This window comes from Mytilus galloprovincialis, chromosome 7 (assembly GCF_965363235.1).
Source record: "Mytilus galloprovincialis chromosome 7, xbMytGall1.hap1.1, whole genome shotgun sequence".
NCBI lineage: Eukaryota > Metazoa > Mollusca > Bivalvia > Mytilida > Mytilidae > Mytilus > Mytilus galloprovincialis.
In genome coordinates, this window is record NC_134844.1 from 53,975,129 (window position 1) to 53,992,455 (window position 17,327).

The 17,327-nt window shown below is 32.7% G+C and overlaps 1 protein-coding gene across 1 annotated transcript in view; it reads left to right on the forward strand.

The window, feature by feature from the left end:
- Positions 1 to 16,994, forward strand: part of LOC143083286 (U1 small nuclear ribonucleoprotein 70 kDa-like) — a 72,164-nt gene extending 55,170 nt beyond the window's left edge. The window contains exons 7-10 of the mRNA XM_076259558.1: positions 151 to 252; positions 11,319 to 11,391; positions 11,972 to 12,204; positions 15,741 to 16,994. Coding sequence (XP_076115673.1) covers positions 151 to 252; positions 11,319 to 11,391; positions 11,972 to 12,204; positions 15,741 to 16,057 — 725 coding nt within the window. The 3' untranslated portion in view covers positions 16,058 to 16,994. The remainder of the gene's footprint in view (positions 1 to 150; positions 253 to 11,318; positions 11,392 to 11,971; positions 12,205 to 15,740) is intronic.
- Positions 16,995 to 17,327: the final 333 nt, after the last annotated feature.

Genomic DNA, 17,327 nt, shown 5'->3' on the forward strand with positions numbered 1-17,327 from the left:
TTTATGGCTACTTAAAATATCTAGACATAACATGAGAAGAACTGACAAATTGTTAAAATGGTTGGAGCAGTTTTGCTACAAAATTGTAAATTAACATCAAAATTTCAATGTACTCATTTTCTACTTTTTTTCTATTTTTTGTGTATCTAGCTGCCTACAAGCATGCTGATGGTAAAAAGATTGATGGTAGACGTGTTTTGGTTGATGTTGAGCGTGGGCGTACTGTAAAAGGCTGGCGGCCCAGACGACTTGGTAAGAGTTCATTTGATCAAACATGCTTTGACTGGATTAAATTGTTTTATATGCTTCTTGCAAGACGGTTCTTTATACATCAAATAATTGTTTAAAAATAATCTTGACTGATCAATAACACAGGTTTAGTTCAGTAGAAGATAGTCAACTGATTTTTGAAAGTATGTTTGAAAGTTCCAAATGATATATACAAGAAACATCTGTATATACCCACACCCTCCTATATGCCTTGCACTTCTTTATGATTTATATATTGGTAATTGATGACAAACAACCAACGGCAGATGAGAAGATGTGTCCATGATAATTTGTCCTGAATTTTATCTAATGATTTCCACTATAACACTGCTACCTTTGTACAATTTTAGTGATTAATCCCATAGGCTCTTCCTGCAGTTTGAGATTGCTAATAGCAATATTCAAAACAGGCCATTGGGAATCAAAATAATCTTGGACTAGCCTACTAGTATCATTTCATTAACAAATGCCCCCTAATTTTCCAAAGGTGCTAATTCACAATAAGAATTCTCGGATTCATGTTTGCTAAAAATATTCTGCTGACAAATGACAATAAATCAAGAGAATTCCTTTCAAAATTAACTTTCATGTACTAAGAATAGGAAAATAGAAGTACATATGTTTTGTAAATGGTAATAGAAAACGTGTTCATCTATAGACATATATATACATAGTCTGTTATTAACCAAATTAATTCTGTGTCTTCTCCATAGTCAATAACACGGAACCTTTGTCTGTTATTACGTGTTTTCATTGCAAAGTAGTCTTGGCATAATTACGTATATCTCTAAAATGAGGTATGACGAGGGAGGATTGTAGTCCAATATAGGTTTAATTGTAGGCGGGGGAGTTCAGACTGTTTAATCTCATGATGGTTCTGAACTTTAAAGTCTGATTCTAATTGTTACATAACCGTAGCTCATCAAGTTTTAATGAAGAATTATTCATTATTTCTTCTCAGGAGTCCAAATTGCATGATTACAGAAGCATAAATTAACTTATTTTAGAGTAATCTTCTTTTTTTTAAAGGCAAGAGTCAATTTTTGTTATTCTCTATACACTGACCATCTGCAGTCATACTACCCTCTAAACATTGACCGTCTGTTCACATGATGACCTCTAAACATTGACCGTCTGTTCACATGATAACCTCTAAACATTGTGCAGTTATTTTATCCTCTAAACATTGACCGTCTGTTCACATGATAACCTCTAAACATTGACCATCTGTTCACATGATAACCTCTAAACATTGTGCAGTTATTTTATCCTCTAAACATTGACCATCTGCAGTCATACTACTCTCTAAACATTGACCGTCTGTTCACATGATGACCTCTACACATTGACCGTCTGTTCACATGATGACCTCTAAACATTGACCATCTGTTCACATGATAACCTCTAAACATTGTGCAGTTATTTTATCCTCTAAACATTGACCATCTGCAGTCATACTACTCTCTAAACATTGACCGTCTGATCACATGATAACCTCTAAACATCGACCATCTGTTCACATGGAAACTTCTAAACATAGTGCAGTTATACTAGTAACTACCCTCTAAACATTGACTGTCTGTTCACATGATAACCTCTAAACATTGACCATCTGTTCACATGATAACTTTTAAACATTGTGCAGTTATATTATTCTCCAAACATTGACCATCTGCTCACATGATAACCTCTAAACATTGTGTTGTTATACTATTCTCTAAACATTGCCCACCTGCACATGTGATAACCTCTAAACATTGTGCAGTTATACCATCCTCAGAACATTGTCCACCTGTTCACATGATAACCTCTAAACATTGTGCAGTTATACTATCCTCAAAACATTGTCCAACTGCTCACATGATAACCTCTAAACATAGTGTTGTTATACTGTACCCTAAACATTGACTATCTGCACATGTGATAACCTCTAAACATTTTGCAGTTATACTGTCCTCTATACATTGACCGTCTGCACATGTGATAACCTCTAAACATTTTTCAGTTATACTGTCCTCTAAACATTGACCGTCTGCACATGTGATAACCTCTAAACATTGTGCAGTTATACTATCCTCAAAACATTGTTCACCTGCTCACATGATAACCTCTAAACATTGACCGTCTGCACATGTGATAACCTCTAAACATTTTGCAGTTATACTGTCCTCTAAATGGGGTTAACAGAATAGAGAATAATGGGCAATAAAGTGCAGAAAAGAGGGAAAAACAATTTAAAAAACAGCAAATGGAAAAAGAAAAAAGAAGAGGGAAGGATTTGATGCTTAAATATGATAATAGAGAAAAATGGAAAAATTAAATAAAGAAAACAGGTCATCCCATAAGTTTTGCTCCTTTAGAATTTTTTAAGTACTGCTAGACATTGCTTTAATGTAAGTGTTTAAAAGCCCTACCCATAAATATTACTAAAAAAGTACAGTCTGAGTGAAATGATTGACAGGATGGAGTATGGGTTTATTATGTAATAATCTGAAGAGATGGGGGAGTAAATTTACAGATAATTGTCCTCCGGAAAAATCTCTTTTAAAGCGCTGTCACTGTTTTGATGGAAGACATGTTCTATTCTTGTTACATAATTGACTGGTTTTACCAATGTTTCAAACTGAAGGCTAATTTGAACACAATTGAATTTCCTCTAAAGAAATAGTGATGCAATTTATTAATATTAACAACTTCCAACTTTCTTTTATGGACTACAAATAGGACATGCTTTCATCGAGAAATAAGTCAAACAAATTTAACCTATCCTGACAAAAATTTCAATCCTGGATGTTGGGACCTTAAGCCTTTAGAACATCATATAGGCCACTGTCATATTTCATCCCATCTTTAGGTCATTCTAAGTATTTTGGGTTAGGTCTTTTTCTCAGTAACTTAAAGAATGATTGTTCAAAAACATTTGGGGACTGGATTTTTGTGTAAGGAGAGTATATACTTGTTTTGATTACCTGATATGACAGATGTCAATTGACTTTGTCTCAACCTAAATTATTTTACTCCGATAGTCAAGTAAATATTTCTTTGAGAACATGTTTTTCAGAAAGTACACTTTTTAGTTATTTTGATTTGGTATGTATTTAGTATGATAGGTCAATATTTGGTATATGAATTAACTATGAAAAGTGCTTATGCAGTAGAAAGTTTGTTTGAAATATACTTTTATAGTTTTTTAGTGCATTGACCTATAATTGACGGAATCAATTTCATTTGGACTTCATTTGAAAAAAAAAATCTTGGCAATTCATACCACATTACCATATTTTACATTATATCTTGTATATCATAATTATTGACTCATATGTTATGTTGACCCAATTTTTATGCTTTTGTATTTTTTTTATCAATCTGACATTCTAAATAAACAAAATATATTTTTTGTTAAATATAAGAAAACCTGGGGAGACTTGTAAGTTTTTAGAACAGATGGTGATTGGATGTTCATGAATGTTTGACCTAGAGCAAATATTTAGATGATGATCATTTGAAACCAAAGACTATTGTAATGTGTCACTTTTTCCTTAAGAAAACAGATGCCCTGATTGCTGGTTTACTGGGGAGCAAACCAATTGTTTTGATTGTTCTATTTGTGTCTTGACATGCATTCTTTGGGTAACGAGAGAATCTGTTTGTAAATTTTGTATTTAAAGCTGTTTATTTGTATGGATTAGATAGAGAATGAGCATAAACAATGTTGGAACCGTCATATTTAATTGGCTGTAAACAGTTGAAAAGGGAATTTTGATTGGAGGAGAATTTTTGTAACAATCATTCTGATTTGGAACCTCATTCAGTATTCAGTTTATTTTATAAACAGAAAAAAAGTTTTAGTGAAGAAAATGTTATGTTGCAACGAACAAAGGGTAAACACATATTTGCCATGATAATTCCACTTATTACTTTCTTAATGCTTTATCAAAGTAATGCTTAATCCAAAATTACAGCACTGAAAAGTTGTTTTGATCACATATAACCCTGAAATAGATAAGTGTTGGTTGGAATATTTTTTATGTTGCAAATTTTTTTTGCCTGTAACATAACAGTAAGGTTTTACAGTGATACATAAGGGTTGAATACATATTGTACTTAGCTGGAGAACACTTGTGCTTATTTCTGCATATTTTCTCTGATGATTCAGTTTTGTGGTCTGTTGATCTCTATACTTTTTGAAGTTTTTCATAATCCAGATTAATTGGACTAATTTTACCAAAAATGTGGGTAATTTCCACATCAATACTAAATTTGAATATCTCAATAATGAGGATAAATTAATGATGAAGTTCATGGTCATAGACCGAGGGGTCTCTAGTTTTATCATTACGGTAAATATTTGATACAATCAGTGGGAAGAATGTTTTAATGCGCACAAATAGAATAAAAATTCAATTTTGTTGCCCAATTTTAGTCAAAAGAACACTGTAAATTGATAATTTCTATCATGCAATGTTGCAAGCTATAAAAGGTCAAAAGCATTGTGGCTAGAATTTTGTGTACAACTTACCGTCCGACACATCAGCATAGTTTATCAAACATCGCTCAACAAGAAAAGTCCCAACACAAAGTTACCACAGATTCCAGATTTTCTAGACCAGAGATAGATAGATATAAGGCTTCACAGAAAAAGTTTGCAAATACATATATACAGAAATGTTATGATGTCCACCTTTGATATACAACCATGTATCTATCTTCGTCAGAAAAGATATTAATTTGGATTTTCGGCTTCAGAATTTTGATTTGAATTCATGAAGGTTGTATGTAATATGACGGTATTGGTATATCAGACTGCTTTTCTGACATGTTTAGATTTTCTAGTCTGATTTCTCTTCAAAAGAATCCTGCAATTTATTGCGTATATACTTTCATCTTAGATTAAAAAAACTAACATTCCTTGTTTTTTTATTTTAAATTAGTTTGCAGAATTGTGCATCCAATTTGAATGGAACATTACACAATTTTTACAGTCATTGATAAACTGTATAAAACTTCCAGTCGATCAGTCTTATTTCATCAGTTGATTCACTTCAGTGACTTTGGTCTAGAGTCAAACTTGAAAAAAAGTCTTACTGAGTGTAGATATTCTTCGCAATCTTTTAAAAGACTTTTTTTCTTCAAAATGTTTCATAGACTCTTAAGAGTTTAGCCCTAAAGGGATTTCTGCTGAATCTGCATAAAAGAAGACAAAAATAAGTCTAATTCCAGTGTTTTCTTGCTTTGAATATACACATTTTGTATCTAACATAAATCAAGTGTAATTGTGCAACACTATAAGATCAACTTTTCACCTGATTAAAACAGCATTATTTCTCTCATTCCTTCAAATTTTCCCAAAAACAAAGTGATTTTCAAAATGAAATTATGACAGTTCTACTGCAGTTCCTTATCTTGTTTCATAATACAACTCATAGGAGAACTGATCAGGGAGTAAACATAGTCCAATAATAAGTATAACTATCAAGGCACAGTTGACTTTCAAGCCACGGTGCGAAAATATTTAAGAAACTGTTTCAGCAATTTACCTTCACCATTCAAACATTAAAAAAAAGTTTTATGACGCTTTTCAAACTTTTTTTGAAACTGAAACCTGTGTAAAAGCAAATTTGACAAGCCTCTTACTATTGTTTGCACCTAAATTGGCAAATTATAACTTTTGCCAAGAAGGTTTCGTCTTATCACAGTAACTATTTACATAAGTTTTGAATTATATTTGACATGCTTTTGATTTGCAGAAAATATTTTACATGTATTAACTGTAAAATTGTAAATGATTTTTAACTTTTAAATGATATATTCATAGTTTCTGAAATTTACGAGTTTTGTAGTATGCACTTTAAAACACTTTGAAAGTTTTATATGTTCAGGATAGTATTTTATAGTTGTGAGGATTTACTGCTCGTTGAAGTCAGAAGATTTTTGTTTCTAATATCTCTTTTATCTTTCTAAAAGTGCAAAAGTCTTATATTGTTTTGGCAATTCAACAGTCCTGACACCAAACAATTTGGCTATCTTTATCATTTATAAGACTGGTCGTTTTGTAAAAGTGCAGGTTCTCTTCAATTCAACAGTCCTGACACCAAACAATTTGGCTATCTTTATCATTTATAAGACTGGCCGTTTTGTAAAAGTGCAGGTTCTCTTATTCTTAGATATAATCAAATGTACAGTGAACTAAATTTTTAAAAGGCACAACAATTGCATGATTTTCAATATTGAATAGCTTCAATTGAAAAAGAAATAATATTCTTTGATTAATTATACCCCCGCTTTAAAAAAGGGGGGGGTATACTGTTTTACCTCTGTCTGTCAGTCCGTCCGTCCGTCCATCAGTCCGTCAGTCCGTCCGTCAGTCAGTCAGTCCGTCCCATGAAACTTTCGTCACATTTTTCTCAGGAACTACACATCCACCCTTTCTGTAATTTGGTATAAACATTTATATATGTCAGCCATACCGTGTGATGCGTTTTCAGATTCATCACTTGACAACTTCCTGTTTACCGAACACTTGTCTGATTTTACACATGATAGCCAAGTTGAAAATTTTCGTCACATTTTTCTCAGGAACTACAATACAAGGATTTCTGAAATTTGGTTTCAGGATTTATATAAGTCAGCTATACCGTGTGATGCGTTTTCAGATTCATCACTCGACAACTTCCTGTTAACTGAACACTTGTATGATTTTACACATGATAACCAAGTTGAAAATTTTCGTCACATTTTTCTCAGGAACTACAATACAAGGATTTCTGAAATTTGGTTTCAGGATTTATATAAGTCAGCTATACCGTGTGATGCGTTTTCAGATTCATCACTTGACAACTTCCTGTTTATCGAACACTTGTATGATTTTACACATGATAACCAAGTTAAAAATTTTCGTCACATTTTTCTCAGGAACTACAATACAAGGATTTCTGAAATTTGGTTTCAGGATTTTTATAAGTCAGCTATACCGTGTGATGCGTTTTCAGATTCATCACTCGACAACTTCCTGTTTACCGAACACTTGCATATTTTTATACTATTAATATTATCCACTTGCGGCGGGGGTATCATCAGTGAGCAGTAGCTCGCAGTTTCACTTGTTGTTGCTTGGTTAAATTCCAGTGGCAAATATTTCATGCATTTTTCAGGACAATAAATGTTTTTTGTTGCAATCTATAATTAACAGGCTATTATTTGAACTTGGAATTATTAATTATGGAATTTGAAAATATCTTGTGCTTGAATTTTTTAATAAATTCCATGTTAATTTGGTATTATAATGATTTGAGCTGTTCATACATAACACTTTCTATAAAATGTATTTTGTATAGATAGTGTTGTGCACGGCACTGTACATTCTATTGAAAATGTACTATCTTCTTTGTAATAGGAAGTGTTGTGCGCAGCACAGAACATTAATGTACAGAATTAACATGGAATTTATTAAAAATTTCAAGCACAAGAAATTATGCAAATTCCATAATTAAAAATAATTCCAAGTTCAAATAATAGCCTGTTACTTGGTTGATTTCAATTATATCAAATGTCTGATTTCAAAGGAATAGGATAGGTCAGAATCATTTGTAAGCGAACATCATGTCATTATGCAAATTTCAATTTAGATGGGGTTTCATTCTTTGGCGAGCTGTCAAATAGGTTATGTCATGACAAAAACAAGACGACGAAATGAGTTTGTTCCATACAAGACATTGTCTGTGTTTGCCTGTATTTAGACGTAATGTCTTATTGACTTACAAATATCAAGTCAACAGTAAACAATTTGTCAACAAATATTGGGGAAAATTACGTTAATTTACTCTGGGGAAATTGATCAGGCGAATATTATGACGAATTTAGAATACAAGTTTACACCAGAGTGTTTAGTGTGAAAAAGTGAACTTATACCTTAGGATTACAGTGAAATGAGTTTTCTAAAGTACAAAACCATGTACTTTTCTGTAAAATTAAGTAAACAAAACATGGGATGGTCAATTTTGTTGTTTACCTCCCACATATATTGACCATAAATAGAATATAATGAAATTAAGGGCAAAAACACCTGTAAATAACCACAAAGTAATTGTTTATTGTGATCTACATATTTCGACAACAAGCGTGGTGTCATCCATCTTATAGAATTAGAAGAATCTACTGATTCAGTTGTTAATATTAGAATTTCTTGTGTTCTAAAAATCTATTTTATATTCTTTCGGTAAAACTATATTTGTCCATAACAAAATAAATTGTAACACCTAACTGCTTTTTCTCAAAATACATTTTTGTAATGTAATTCAAAAAGGGAAAACTCTGGTACAAAAAATAAACCCAAAAAACAACAAAGAACATTTGTACCCTTTATAAAATATGTGGTAATAGTCTTGATCAGTAATTTACTATAGTCACATGAAGAGAATGGCTCATCTTTATACTGTAGATATATGATTATTCATGATGTCATAGTAATTTCATGGATTTGGGGTTTAAATCTAAACCATAAATTTAATTATTTTAACATGTGATAATTTCCTGTTAGTTTGTCTGTTGAATAAATATAAAAACCATATCAAGTATCCAAGAAAATATAATTTTCTTAAATTCTTGAAAATAAGTAAATACCCATCAAAATAATTGAAAACACAGTAATTGGCAACCCAGTGGCCAGAGTGTCTAATCGAATAGTTTTATAGTAATTGCGTTAAACAGGTTCTAGTGTTTGTCTACTGATTATATAATGTCATTGGTATCACAGTTCTCTTGGCTGTGCTCTGCATTATTGATTAGAGCAGTTGGTAATTAGGGTCTCGCCAAAGGCGGTCCCCTATAGTGATCAGTCTGTCCGTCCGTCCGTCCGTAACACTTTGTGTCCGCTCCATATCTAGAGAACCATTATGATTTCATACTTTATACTTTACATGTTTATTAACCACCACCAGAGGGCGTGTCATGATGTATGTACAACTTCCTAGGTCAAAGGTCAAGGTCAAAAAACTTTGGTTTCAGTTGACAACCCTGTGTCCTGTGGTGAAGATCGTGTCCGCTCTATATCTTGAGAACCGTTATGATTTCAAAGTTTATACTTGGCATGTATATGAACCAACACCAGAGGGTGTGTCATAATTTATGAACGACTGCCTAGGGCATAGTTCAAGGTCAAAAACTTTGGTTTCAGTTGACAACCCCATGTCCTATGGTAAAGATTGTGTCCGCTCTATATCTTGAGAACCGTTATCATTTCAAAGTTTATACTTGACATGTATATAAACCAACACCAAAGGGTGTGTCATAATTTATGTGCAACTTCCTAGGTCAAAGGTCAAGGTCAAAAACTTTGGTTTCAGTTGACAACCCCATGTCCTATGGTAAAGATCGTGTCCGTTCTATATCTTGAGAACCTTTATCATTTCAAAGCTTATACTTGACATGTTTATAAACCAACACCAAAGGGTGTGTCATAATTTATTTACAACTTCATAGGTCAAAGGTCAAGGTCAAAAACTTTGATTTCAGTTGACAAACCCATGTCCTATGGTAAAGATACAATTTTTTAATGCACATTATTCACAGCGGGGCCCACAGAGATGGCTCCCATCTCAATGATATCTAGTTAGGCCAAATTTAAGCTCTCATATTGTTTCCCAAATTTTTTTGATCGAAAGGTTTCATTATTCAGAGTTCTTTTCAAACTTTACTTTGTTAAGTAAGTAAAAGTTATCATAACTATGTCAACTTAGTTTCTGAAATAAATTAATTTATGATTATCCAAAACAAGTAAAATCACAAAATACCGAACACTGGGGATAATTCAAATACTGGAAAGTCCCTAATCAAATGGCAAAATCAAAAGTTCAGAGACATCAATTGAATAGATAACAACTTGTGTAGATAATTATGTATTAAACCTGGTTTTAAGGCTACCTTAACCTCTCACTTCTATGACAGTCGCATAAAATTCCATTGTATTGACTGCAATATCAACCAATATATACATGAAAGAGAGGCAAAAGGTACTAAATTGACATTTAAACTTTTAAGTGAAAAATAAACAGACAAGGCCATGGTAAAAACATAAAAAGGACATTTTAAAGTGTTGCTTTGCAGTGACATTGTTGCTGTTTTTTGATCCAATACAAATTGTCAATTCTTGTCACAAGTTGCAGAATGTACAATGATTATACAAATAATATTGGGTGAGGTATGATTGTCAATGAGACAAAATCCCCCAGAAACCTCAACTACAGGTCACTGTATGGCATTTAACAATGAGCAACACTCCTACATGATAGTAAGCTATAAAGGGTCACTGTACTACAAAACCTAGTCAATTCATTTTTCAAAAGTTTACATCTTTAAGAATCAAATTTTAAGAACAAAACAACATATATAATAGTTTTGTACCTCCTTTTTGTTAAATTTGTAGAAAAAAATTCAGACAATTATTGCATTGCAAAAGCAAAAGAATAGTTATAACTTATGTTTGATAGTATTCTAAATATTGCTATTGTGTGAAACAAGGGAAACAAGTCATATGGAATTTTTAGCAATAATGATTGAAAATTCTGTAACTAGAGTTATCCATAATAATGACTAATCAAATTTACATTTTGTATGTGCTAAATTTTTGTTCTGTTATGTGATATGTTGTCTGTGTAATTGATACTACAAAAAAAAACTTGCATTGTCAGAATTGGACATGTATTGGGACCAATTTTTGATAAATTTACCCAATGGTAATATCTGTTTGAACAATGTCAACACATTTATAAGTAATCCAGTGGACGATCTAGAGACGATCTAGCTGTTTGAAATTTGCTGTAAAATCACAGTATATTCACTAGATCTTGTAACTTAAAAAAAAAAATACCAAAGAGCACACATTTGAATCTGTCGTTTATGTTTTTCTTATAGACAATTGTTTTTCTTATAGACTAGGTTGGGTTTTACAAGTGTTTTTTTCTCACATTAACATTGAACTGGGTGCAGTTAATTAGAGTAAAATCTGATAAAATCTAACAATGCATATAAATCTTAATTTTTTTTAATAACAGGTGGTGGCTTAGGAGGCACAAGGAAGGGTGGACCAGATGAGAATACCAGGTTTTCTGGAAGAGATGACTTCAGGTATTTATCATATATACATGATAAACAAAAGAATACATTTTTCTTTATGATAAAAATGTAGCATCTTTTTATGAAATTTTAATTTGTCTTAGATTTCTTTTATGGATGATAAAGTTGAGAATGGAAATGTGGAATATGTCAAAGAGACAACAACTTGACTAAAGAGCAGACGACAGCAAAATTCTGTGAGAAAGACTCAACTTGTGTAACAATAAGGAGATGTGGTATAATTGCCAATGAGATATGTATCCACCAAAGTTTAAATTAAGTGGATGTAAACAACTATAGACTTTTAGCAATGAGAAAAAACCCATACCTTAAAGTCGGCTATAAAAGCAAAAAAAAGCTCTGACATGAAAAATGTGAAACAATTCAAAGGAGAATACAAATTTTTTCCAAAGCTAAATGAGCAAGATATTGAAAGATGTTGAAATCTGGTATTCAGATTTGTGTTGATGTTAGATTTATCATCATTCATTGTCAATAAAAAGTATATTTAAAATTTGTTAAAGCCTATTTTAAAAATTTAGGCTTATCAAAAGAGATATGGTTTACAGCATGTTAACTTTATTTATTTTAGGTCTGACAGGGAAGGAGGAAGAGGAAGGGATGAATCTCCACGTAGAGAAGGAGAGAGAGAGCGAGGTACAGTTCCAGAACGAGGTGGAGGAGAAAGAACCATAGAGAGAGACAGAGGTGGAGATAGAGGAGGTGGTGGTGACAGGAGACGTAGGAGTAGGAGTAGAGATAGGAAGAGGAGTAGAAGCAGGGAAAGACCAAGGAGTAGAAGTAAAGAAAGGGGAGGAGACAGGGGTAAGGATTGAGTCAACATCAAGTATAAAAATACCATTGAAACTTCACTAACTGATTTTAGATCAGTATAGGTTCATTTGTCTGTCCAAAAAATATTTCCACAACATTTTATTAGGGCTGTTCCAGAAAAAAATGTATGGGGGGGTTGGAAGGCACATTGTATTAATAATACATGGGTTATTGGTATCAGAGCAACTTTTCACACTATACTGCACTACAATTCTCAATTACAATTGTCTAGGCGGCGAGTGCTGGCAAAAACTGCCTTCCAACCCCCCATACATTTTTATGCAGTTAAGCTGCATTATGCGAGCACCCTAGATTTGTGTTCTACCCAATAAATGCTGAAATACTTGCCATTGTTATTATCTAGCTCGCTACTATGTTATATATAACTAATTGAACACTTTTTTAATACTTTTTATTCTGGATTACAAAAAATATGACCAGAAAAACCTTAAACGATCGTCGATTTATCCAAAAGTTTTGAAGTTACACATAGGAAGTAGTGCTTATTAAGAATCCTTGTGTAGTTCATTATGTCTTGTGCTTTTGGCCAAGATGTCAAAGAACAATCGTATGAAATATTTAATCGCCGAAAATCTCTAAAGACAAGTAGTTTAAATTTCCCAAATGGCAAAAGTCGTAGGAATATTGTTTGTCATCAATACGTAGTACAACTACGTCAGTAGTCAACTGTTCATGCTGTTGGCGGCAATTTCAAATTAGAAAAAGAAATTTTCGTATCTTTTCAATTTGGAGGCAGGTGTGCAAATTAGCGTTGGTCCGAGGTCCGCGACATTCCACATTTGCAAGCGGAATTTCGACAAGGATAGTTGGTTTCTAGCTACGCCCGACGTAGTCACCTTCCACTTGAAAGAAAATAAGAATTAACTTTGCAAACCTGTTCACCAAAGTCTCCAATTAAACGAGCTAAAAACTTATTTTTATCATTATTATTCATGACAGCGATGTTCATTTTGTTCAACCGCTAGCTTTATACAGAAAATCGCCGATAAATATTGTATAAATTCGAGTAAAATCGTATCTGATTGACAAAAACAACATTGTAAACACATAACAATGGCGGCTGTAAAGACACAACTTTACAATATAAGATCCGATTCCGGAAGCGAATAAGGATAATTCCGGGTTTGGCGGTCAATTACAAAATAAATCCAAGCAGAATACATCCATACATGGTAAATGAATATAAACACTAGAATTGTAAACCAAAAGATATATGTAAAAGAAAGAAAAAGCAGAAAAAATATTCAATAAAGAAACTCAAAATTCTTTTTGACAATTTCAATTTAAAAATCCAATACAACGTGACAGTTGGGAACAGTATATCTAACAATATACATGTTCATGGTCACAGTCTAAATTTTCTTTATCAGTGATAAATGATGATAACGCATGTGAGATGCTTTTTAAGTATAAACATATTACTGCAATTTCGAAGGGTTATTTTTTTATCTCAATTTTGAAGGGTTAATTAAAGTAGCTGAAAGTTTCTTTCTTTATTTTCACAAATAATGCAACTATATTATATATACCTGAATGTAAGTAAATCATATGATATATAGGTAGCATCCTTTGGGCCACTCTACCCCCTCCTGTTTAATAACTTGGAAACGGTCGAGCTTCCCACCCCTAATCCATATGAGGGGCAGATCCAGGATTTTAGGTTAGGAGGGGCGCAAACTTAAATTTTCTCCGAGCCGAGCAAGGCTAAAAAAAAATTGAGGTAAAATTATCGGAATATTCTTTATTAAGCTGAGAACAACCCATGCTTTGCATACATGTATATATTCATGTTTGTGACAATATAACAAATCAGATGAAATATAGGGGGAGTCCCTTGGGTCACCCCACCCCTCCTGTTTTATAATTTAAAAATGGTCGAGATCCCCACCCCTAAACCATATATTCATGTATGGGACAATATAACAAATCAGATGAAATATAGGGGGAGTCCCTTGGGTCACCCCACCCCCTCCTGTTTGAGAATTTGAAACCCGTTGAGATCCCCACCTCTTAACCATATATATTGATGTACGGGAAAATATAACAATTCAAATGAAAGATAGGGGAGTCCCTGGGGTCACTGTAGACCCTCCTGTTTGAGAACTTGGAAATGGTCAAGATCCTCACCCTAAACCATATATACTGATGTATGGGACAATATAACAAATCACATGAAATAGGGGAAGTCCCTGTGGTCACCCTAACCCTCCTATTTGAGAACTTGGAAACGGTCGAGATCCCCACACCAAAACAATATATATATTCATATATGGGCCAATATAACTAATTAAATGAAATATAGGGGGAGTCCCTGGGGTCACCCTACCCCTCCTGTTTGAGAACTTGGAAACCAATGAGATCCCCATCCCTAAACCATATATATTTATGTATGGGACAATATAACAAATAAAATGAAATGTAGGGGAAGTCCCAAGGGTCACCCGAACCCCAGTGGGGGATCCAGAAATTTTCATAAGTGGGGGCCCACTGACTGACCTAAGAGGGGGCTCGCTCCCAGTCACGCTTCAGTGATTCCCTATATAAGCAACCAATTTTTTTCCCAAAAAAATCGTCTCCCCTTCTACCTGTTTGAGAACTTGAAAACCGTTGAGATCCCCACCCCTAAATTATATATATTCATATGTATTGGACAAAATAAAAAATCATTTACATTTACTATGGGTAAGTCGGTCAGACCTCACCTTTGATCCCTGTTGTAGTGAACATTTGTCTGATTCGTGTCTCATAACTTTTGTACTATAGAACACAAATTCAGTTTTCTTTTCAGGGAAACCAGTCCATTCATACTATTACATGTTCATACTAAGTCAACTTGAACTTCTAGCAGTCAAATAAAACCAAGGTTAACTACCAAGTAGAACAACTGCAATCATTGGGAACTTGTACCACTGCAGACTCACCATAAAAAATATACATTGCTATATGCATTGCTTTTGAAACCTTGATAACGTATAAATTATTTGCCTTAATAAATAAATCATTAGATAAACATAAATGTACTATATATGAATGTTTAATGTTGAGGCAACTTTGCCAAAGTTTTCATAATTACGGTTGCCTTGGTTTTTGGTTAACTGCCTTCAGCGCTTACAGCGCTTTGATTTTCTTGAATAGCCCTTACCAAAACACTGCTGTCTTGTTTTGTTATTATCATTTTAGTTTTAGCAAAGAAATTGAACAAACAAGAAAATCTGGTCACCTTTTCAGTTGAGAATAAATACTGTAGGCATAACTGAACAAAAAAAAAGGACTCAATTCAATAGTTATAGACACTGAAAATTCATAAATTTTTGGTGCATTTATTATTGTGATTTTCTAAAAATGTAAGATTAGTTACTGCAATTTCAGAAATTTCTCCAATACAAATAATGTTATCAAAATTGAAATTGATGTGGGTTTTTGTTTTGCTATACCTAACGGCTCTCACTTTTCCGAATGATAAAAGTCATCACAAAAATTTCTGATAACCAAATTTGTATTTGCAGATGAGGACAGGAAGAGAGGTAGAAGAAGCAGATCTAGAGAAAGAGATAGAGGAGGTGACAGAGGAGGCGACCGAGCAGGAGATAGAGATCGTAAGAGGAGTAGATCAAGAGAACGTAAAAGGACCAGGAGAAGTAGGTCAAGAGATCGTAGCAGGAGGTCAAGGTCAAGAGAAAGGAAGACAGAAGAGGGAGAGGAAGCACCACAGGAAGATTATGAGGACGTTCAGGTCAAACAGGAGAAGTTTGATCCTGGCTACGATCAGTTTGCTAATGAACAAAATGGTGGAGGATTCCAAGGAAATATTGAAGACTATTAGATAACTAACCATTCATTTGAATATGTCTGTTAGAAAATTTGGATTTGAAATTGATCACTTTGTGGTCATTTTTTTTTAACAATATTGTGATATCTAGTAGTAACTTCTGTAACTTACACAAAATAATCAAATTGACAAATTTTGTAAATGTATTAAAAAAGATTCTAAACTTGGAAGTTGTTTGTGAAAACTGTTTAATATAAGGGTTTGAAGTGTATATTTAAGAAGATAGGCATACACAAAGTGGTGTGGTCTAAAAAAATGGAGAATTTAGATATTAATATTTTCACAAAATTTTGATATTTTTTCCACAGTCATAGATGTTGTAAATTTTTGTCACACCACTTCATCATATTTTTTGTTCATTTGATTGAAAACACAGTTGTATCATGAAAGTTTACATCATTCCCTCATATCGATACATCTTTTTGACATTGTCATTTTAATGGGTTGACCATTTCACATGCATTCCTAGAATAAGAAAGATCTGAACAATTCTCAAATGTAAAATTATCATTTATATGTGAATTAAATTCTTGTCTTTCAAAATTATACCATTTTCAGATGAAAATTGAAATATTTAATGCTTCATCTTTAATATTTCAGGATTTAAAAGTTGATCAACATTTAGAAATGAAAAATTTTGTGAATTTTGATGTCATCGATTGAAGAAAAAATATTTTGGCCCAAGATGTGTACACTGATATGTAAATTAATTTACCATTATATATATATATGTATTTTATGATTTTAGAACTGTACAATTTTATTTTATACTTCTGAAGGTTTTCCTGTCTAAGTCAATCAGAGTTACTTCCCTTCATTAATCATCTGTTTTGTCATCATGCTGCACTTTTTGTGTTCGATTTAATTCCTCAGAATTATGTTGATTGTCATATAGTGAGGATTTGTTGTCAATAAACTAATTAAATCATTATTTATCTTTATTGTTTATTAACTTTTGTGATGTACATATAATATTATATAAAAGCAACACTCTAAAATTAGTATTCACAAAGTTCCTTTTCTTGAATTACCTTCATCAAGAATGCTAAAATTTAGAAAGCTTACAAATTCTCAAGAAGCTATAAATGAAATTATAGATTACAACAGCAATTCTCACACTGAAACAAAGTTTAGAAGTTACCTTACTTCTGAAAGTAGTTCTTATCAATTATAATGGTGCTAGGACTTTTAGCTAGCAACAATCATTTAATTGACATTATAATTATGTTGGTTATGACTGAAAAAAAGTGTATAATTGAAATCC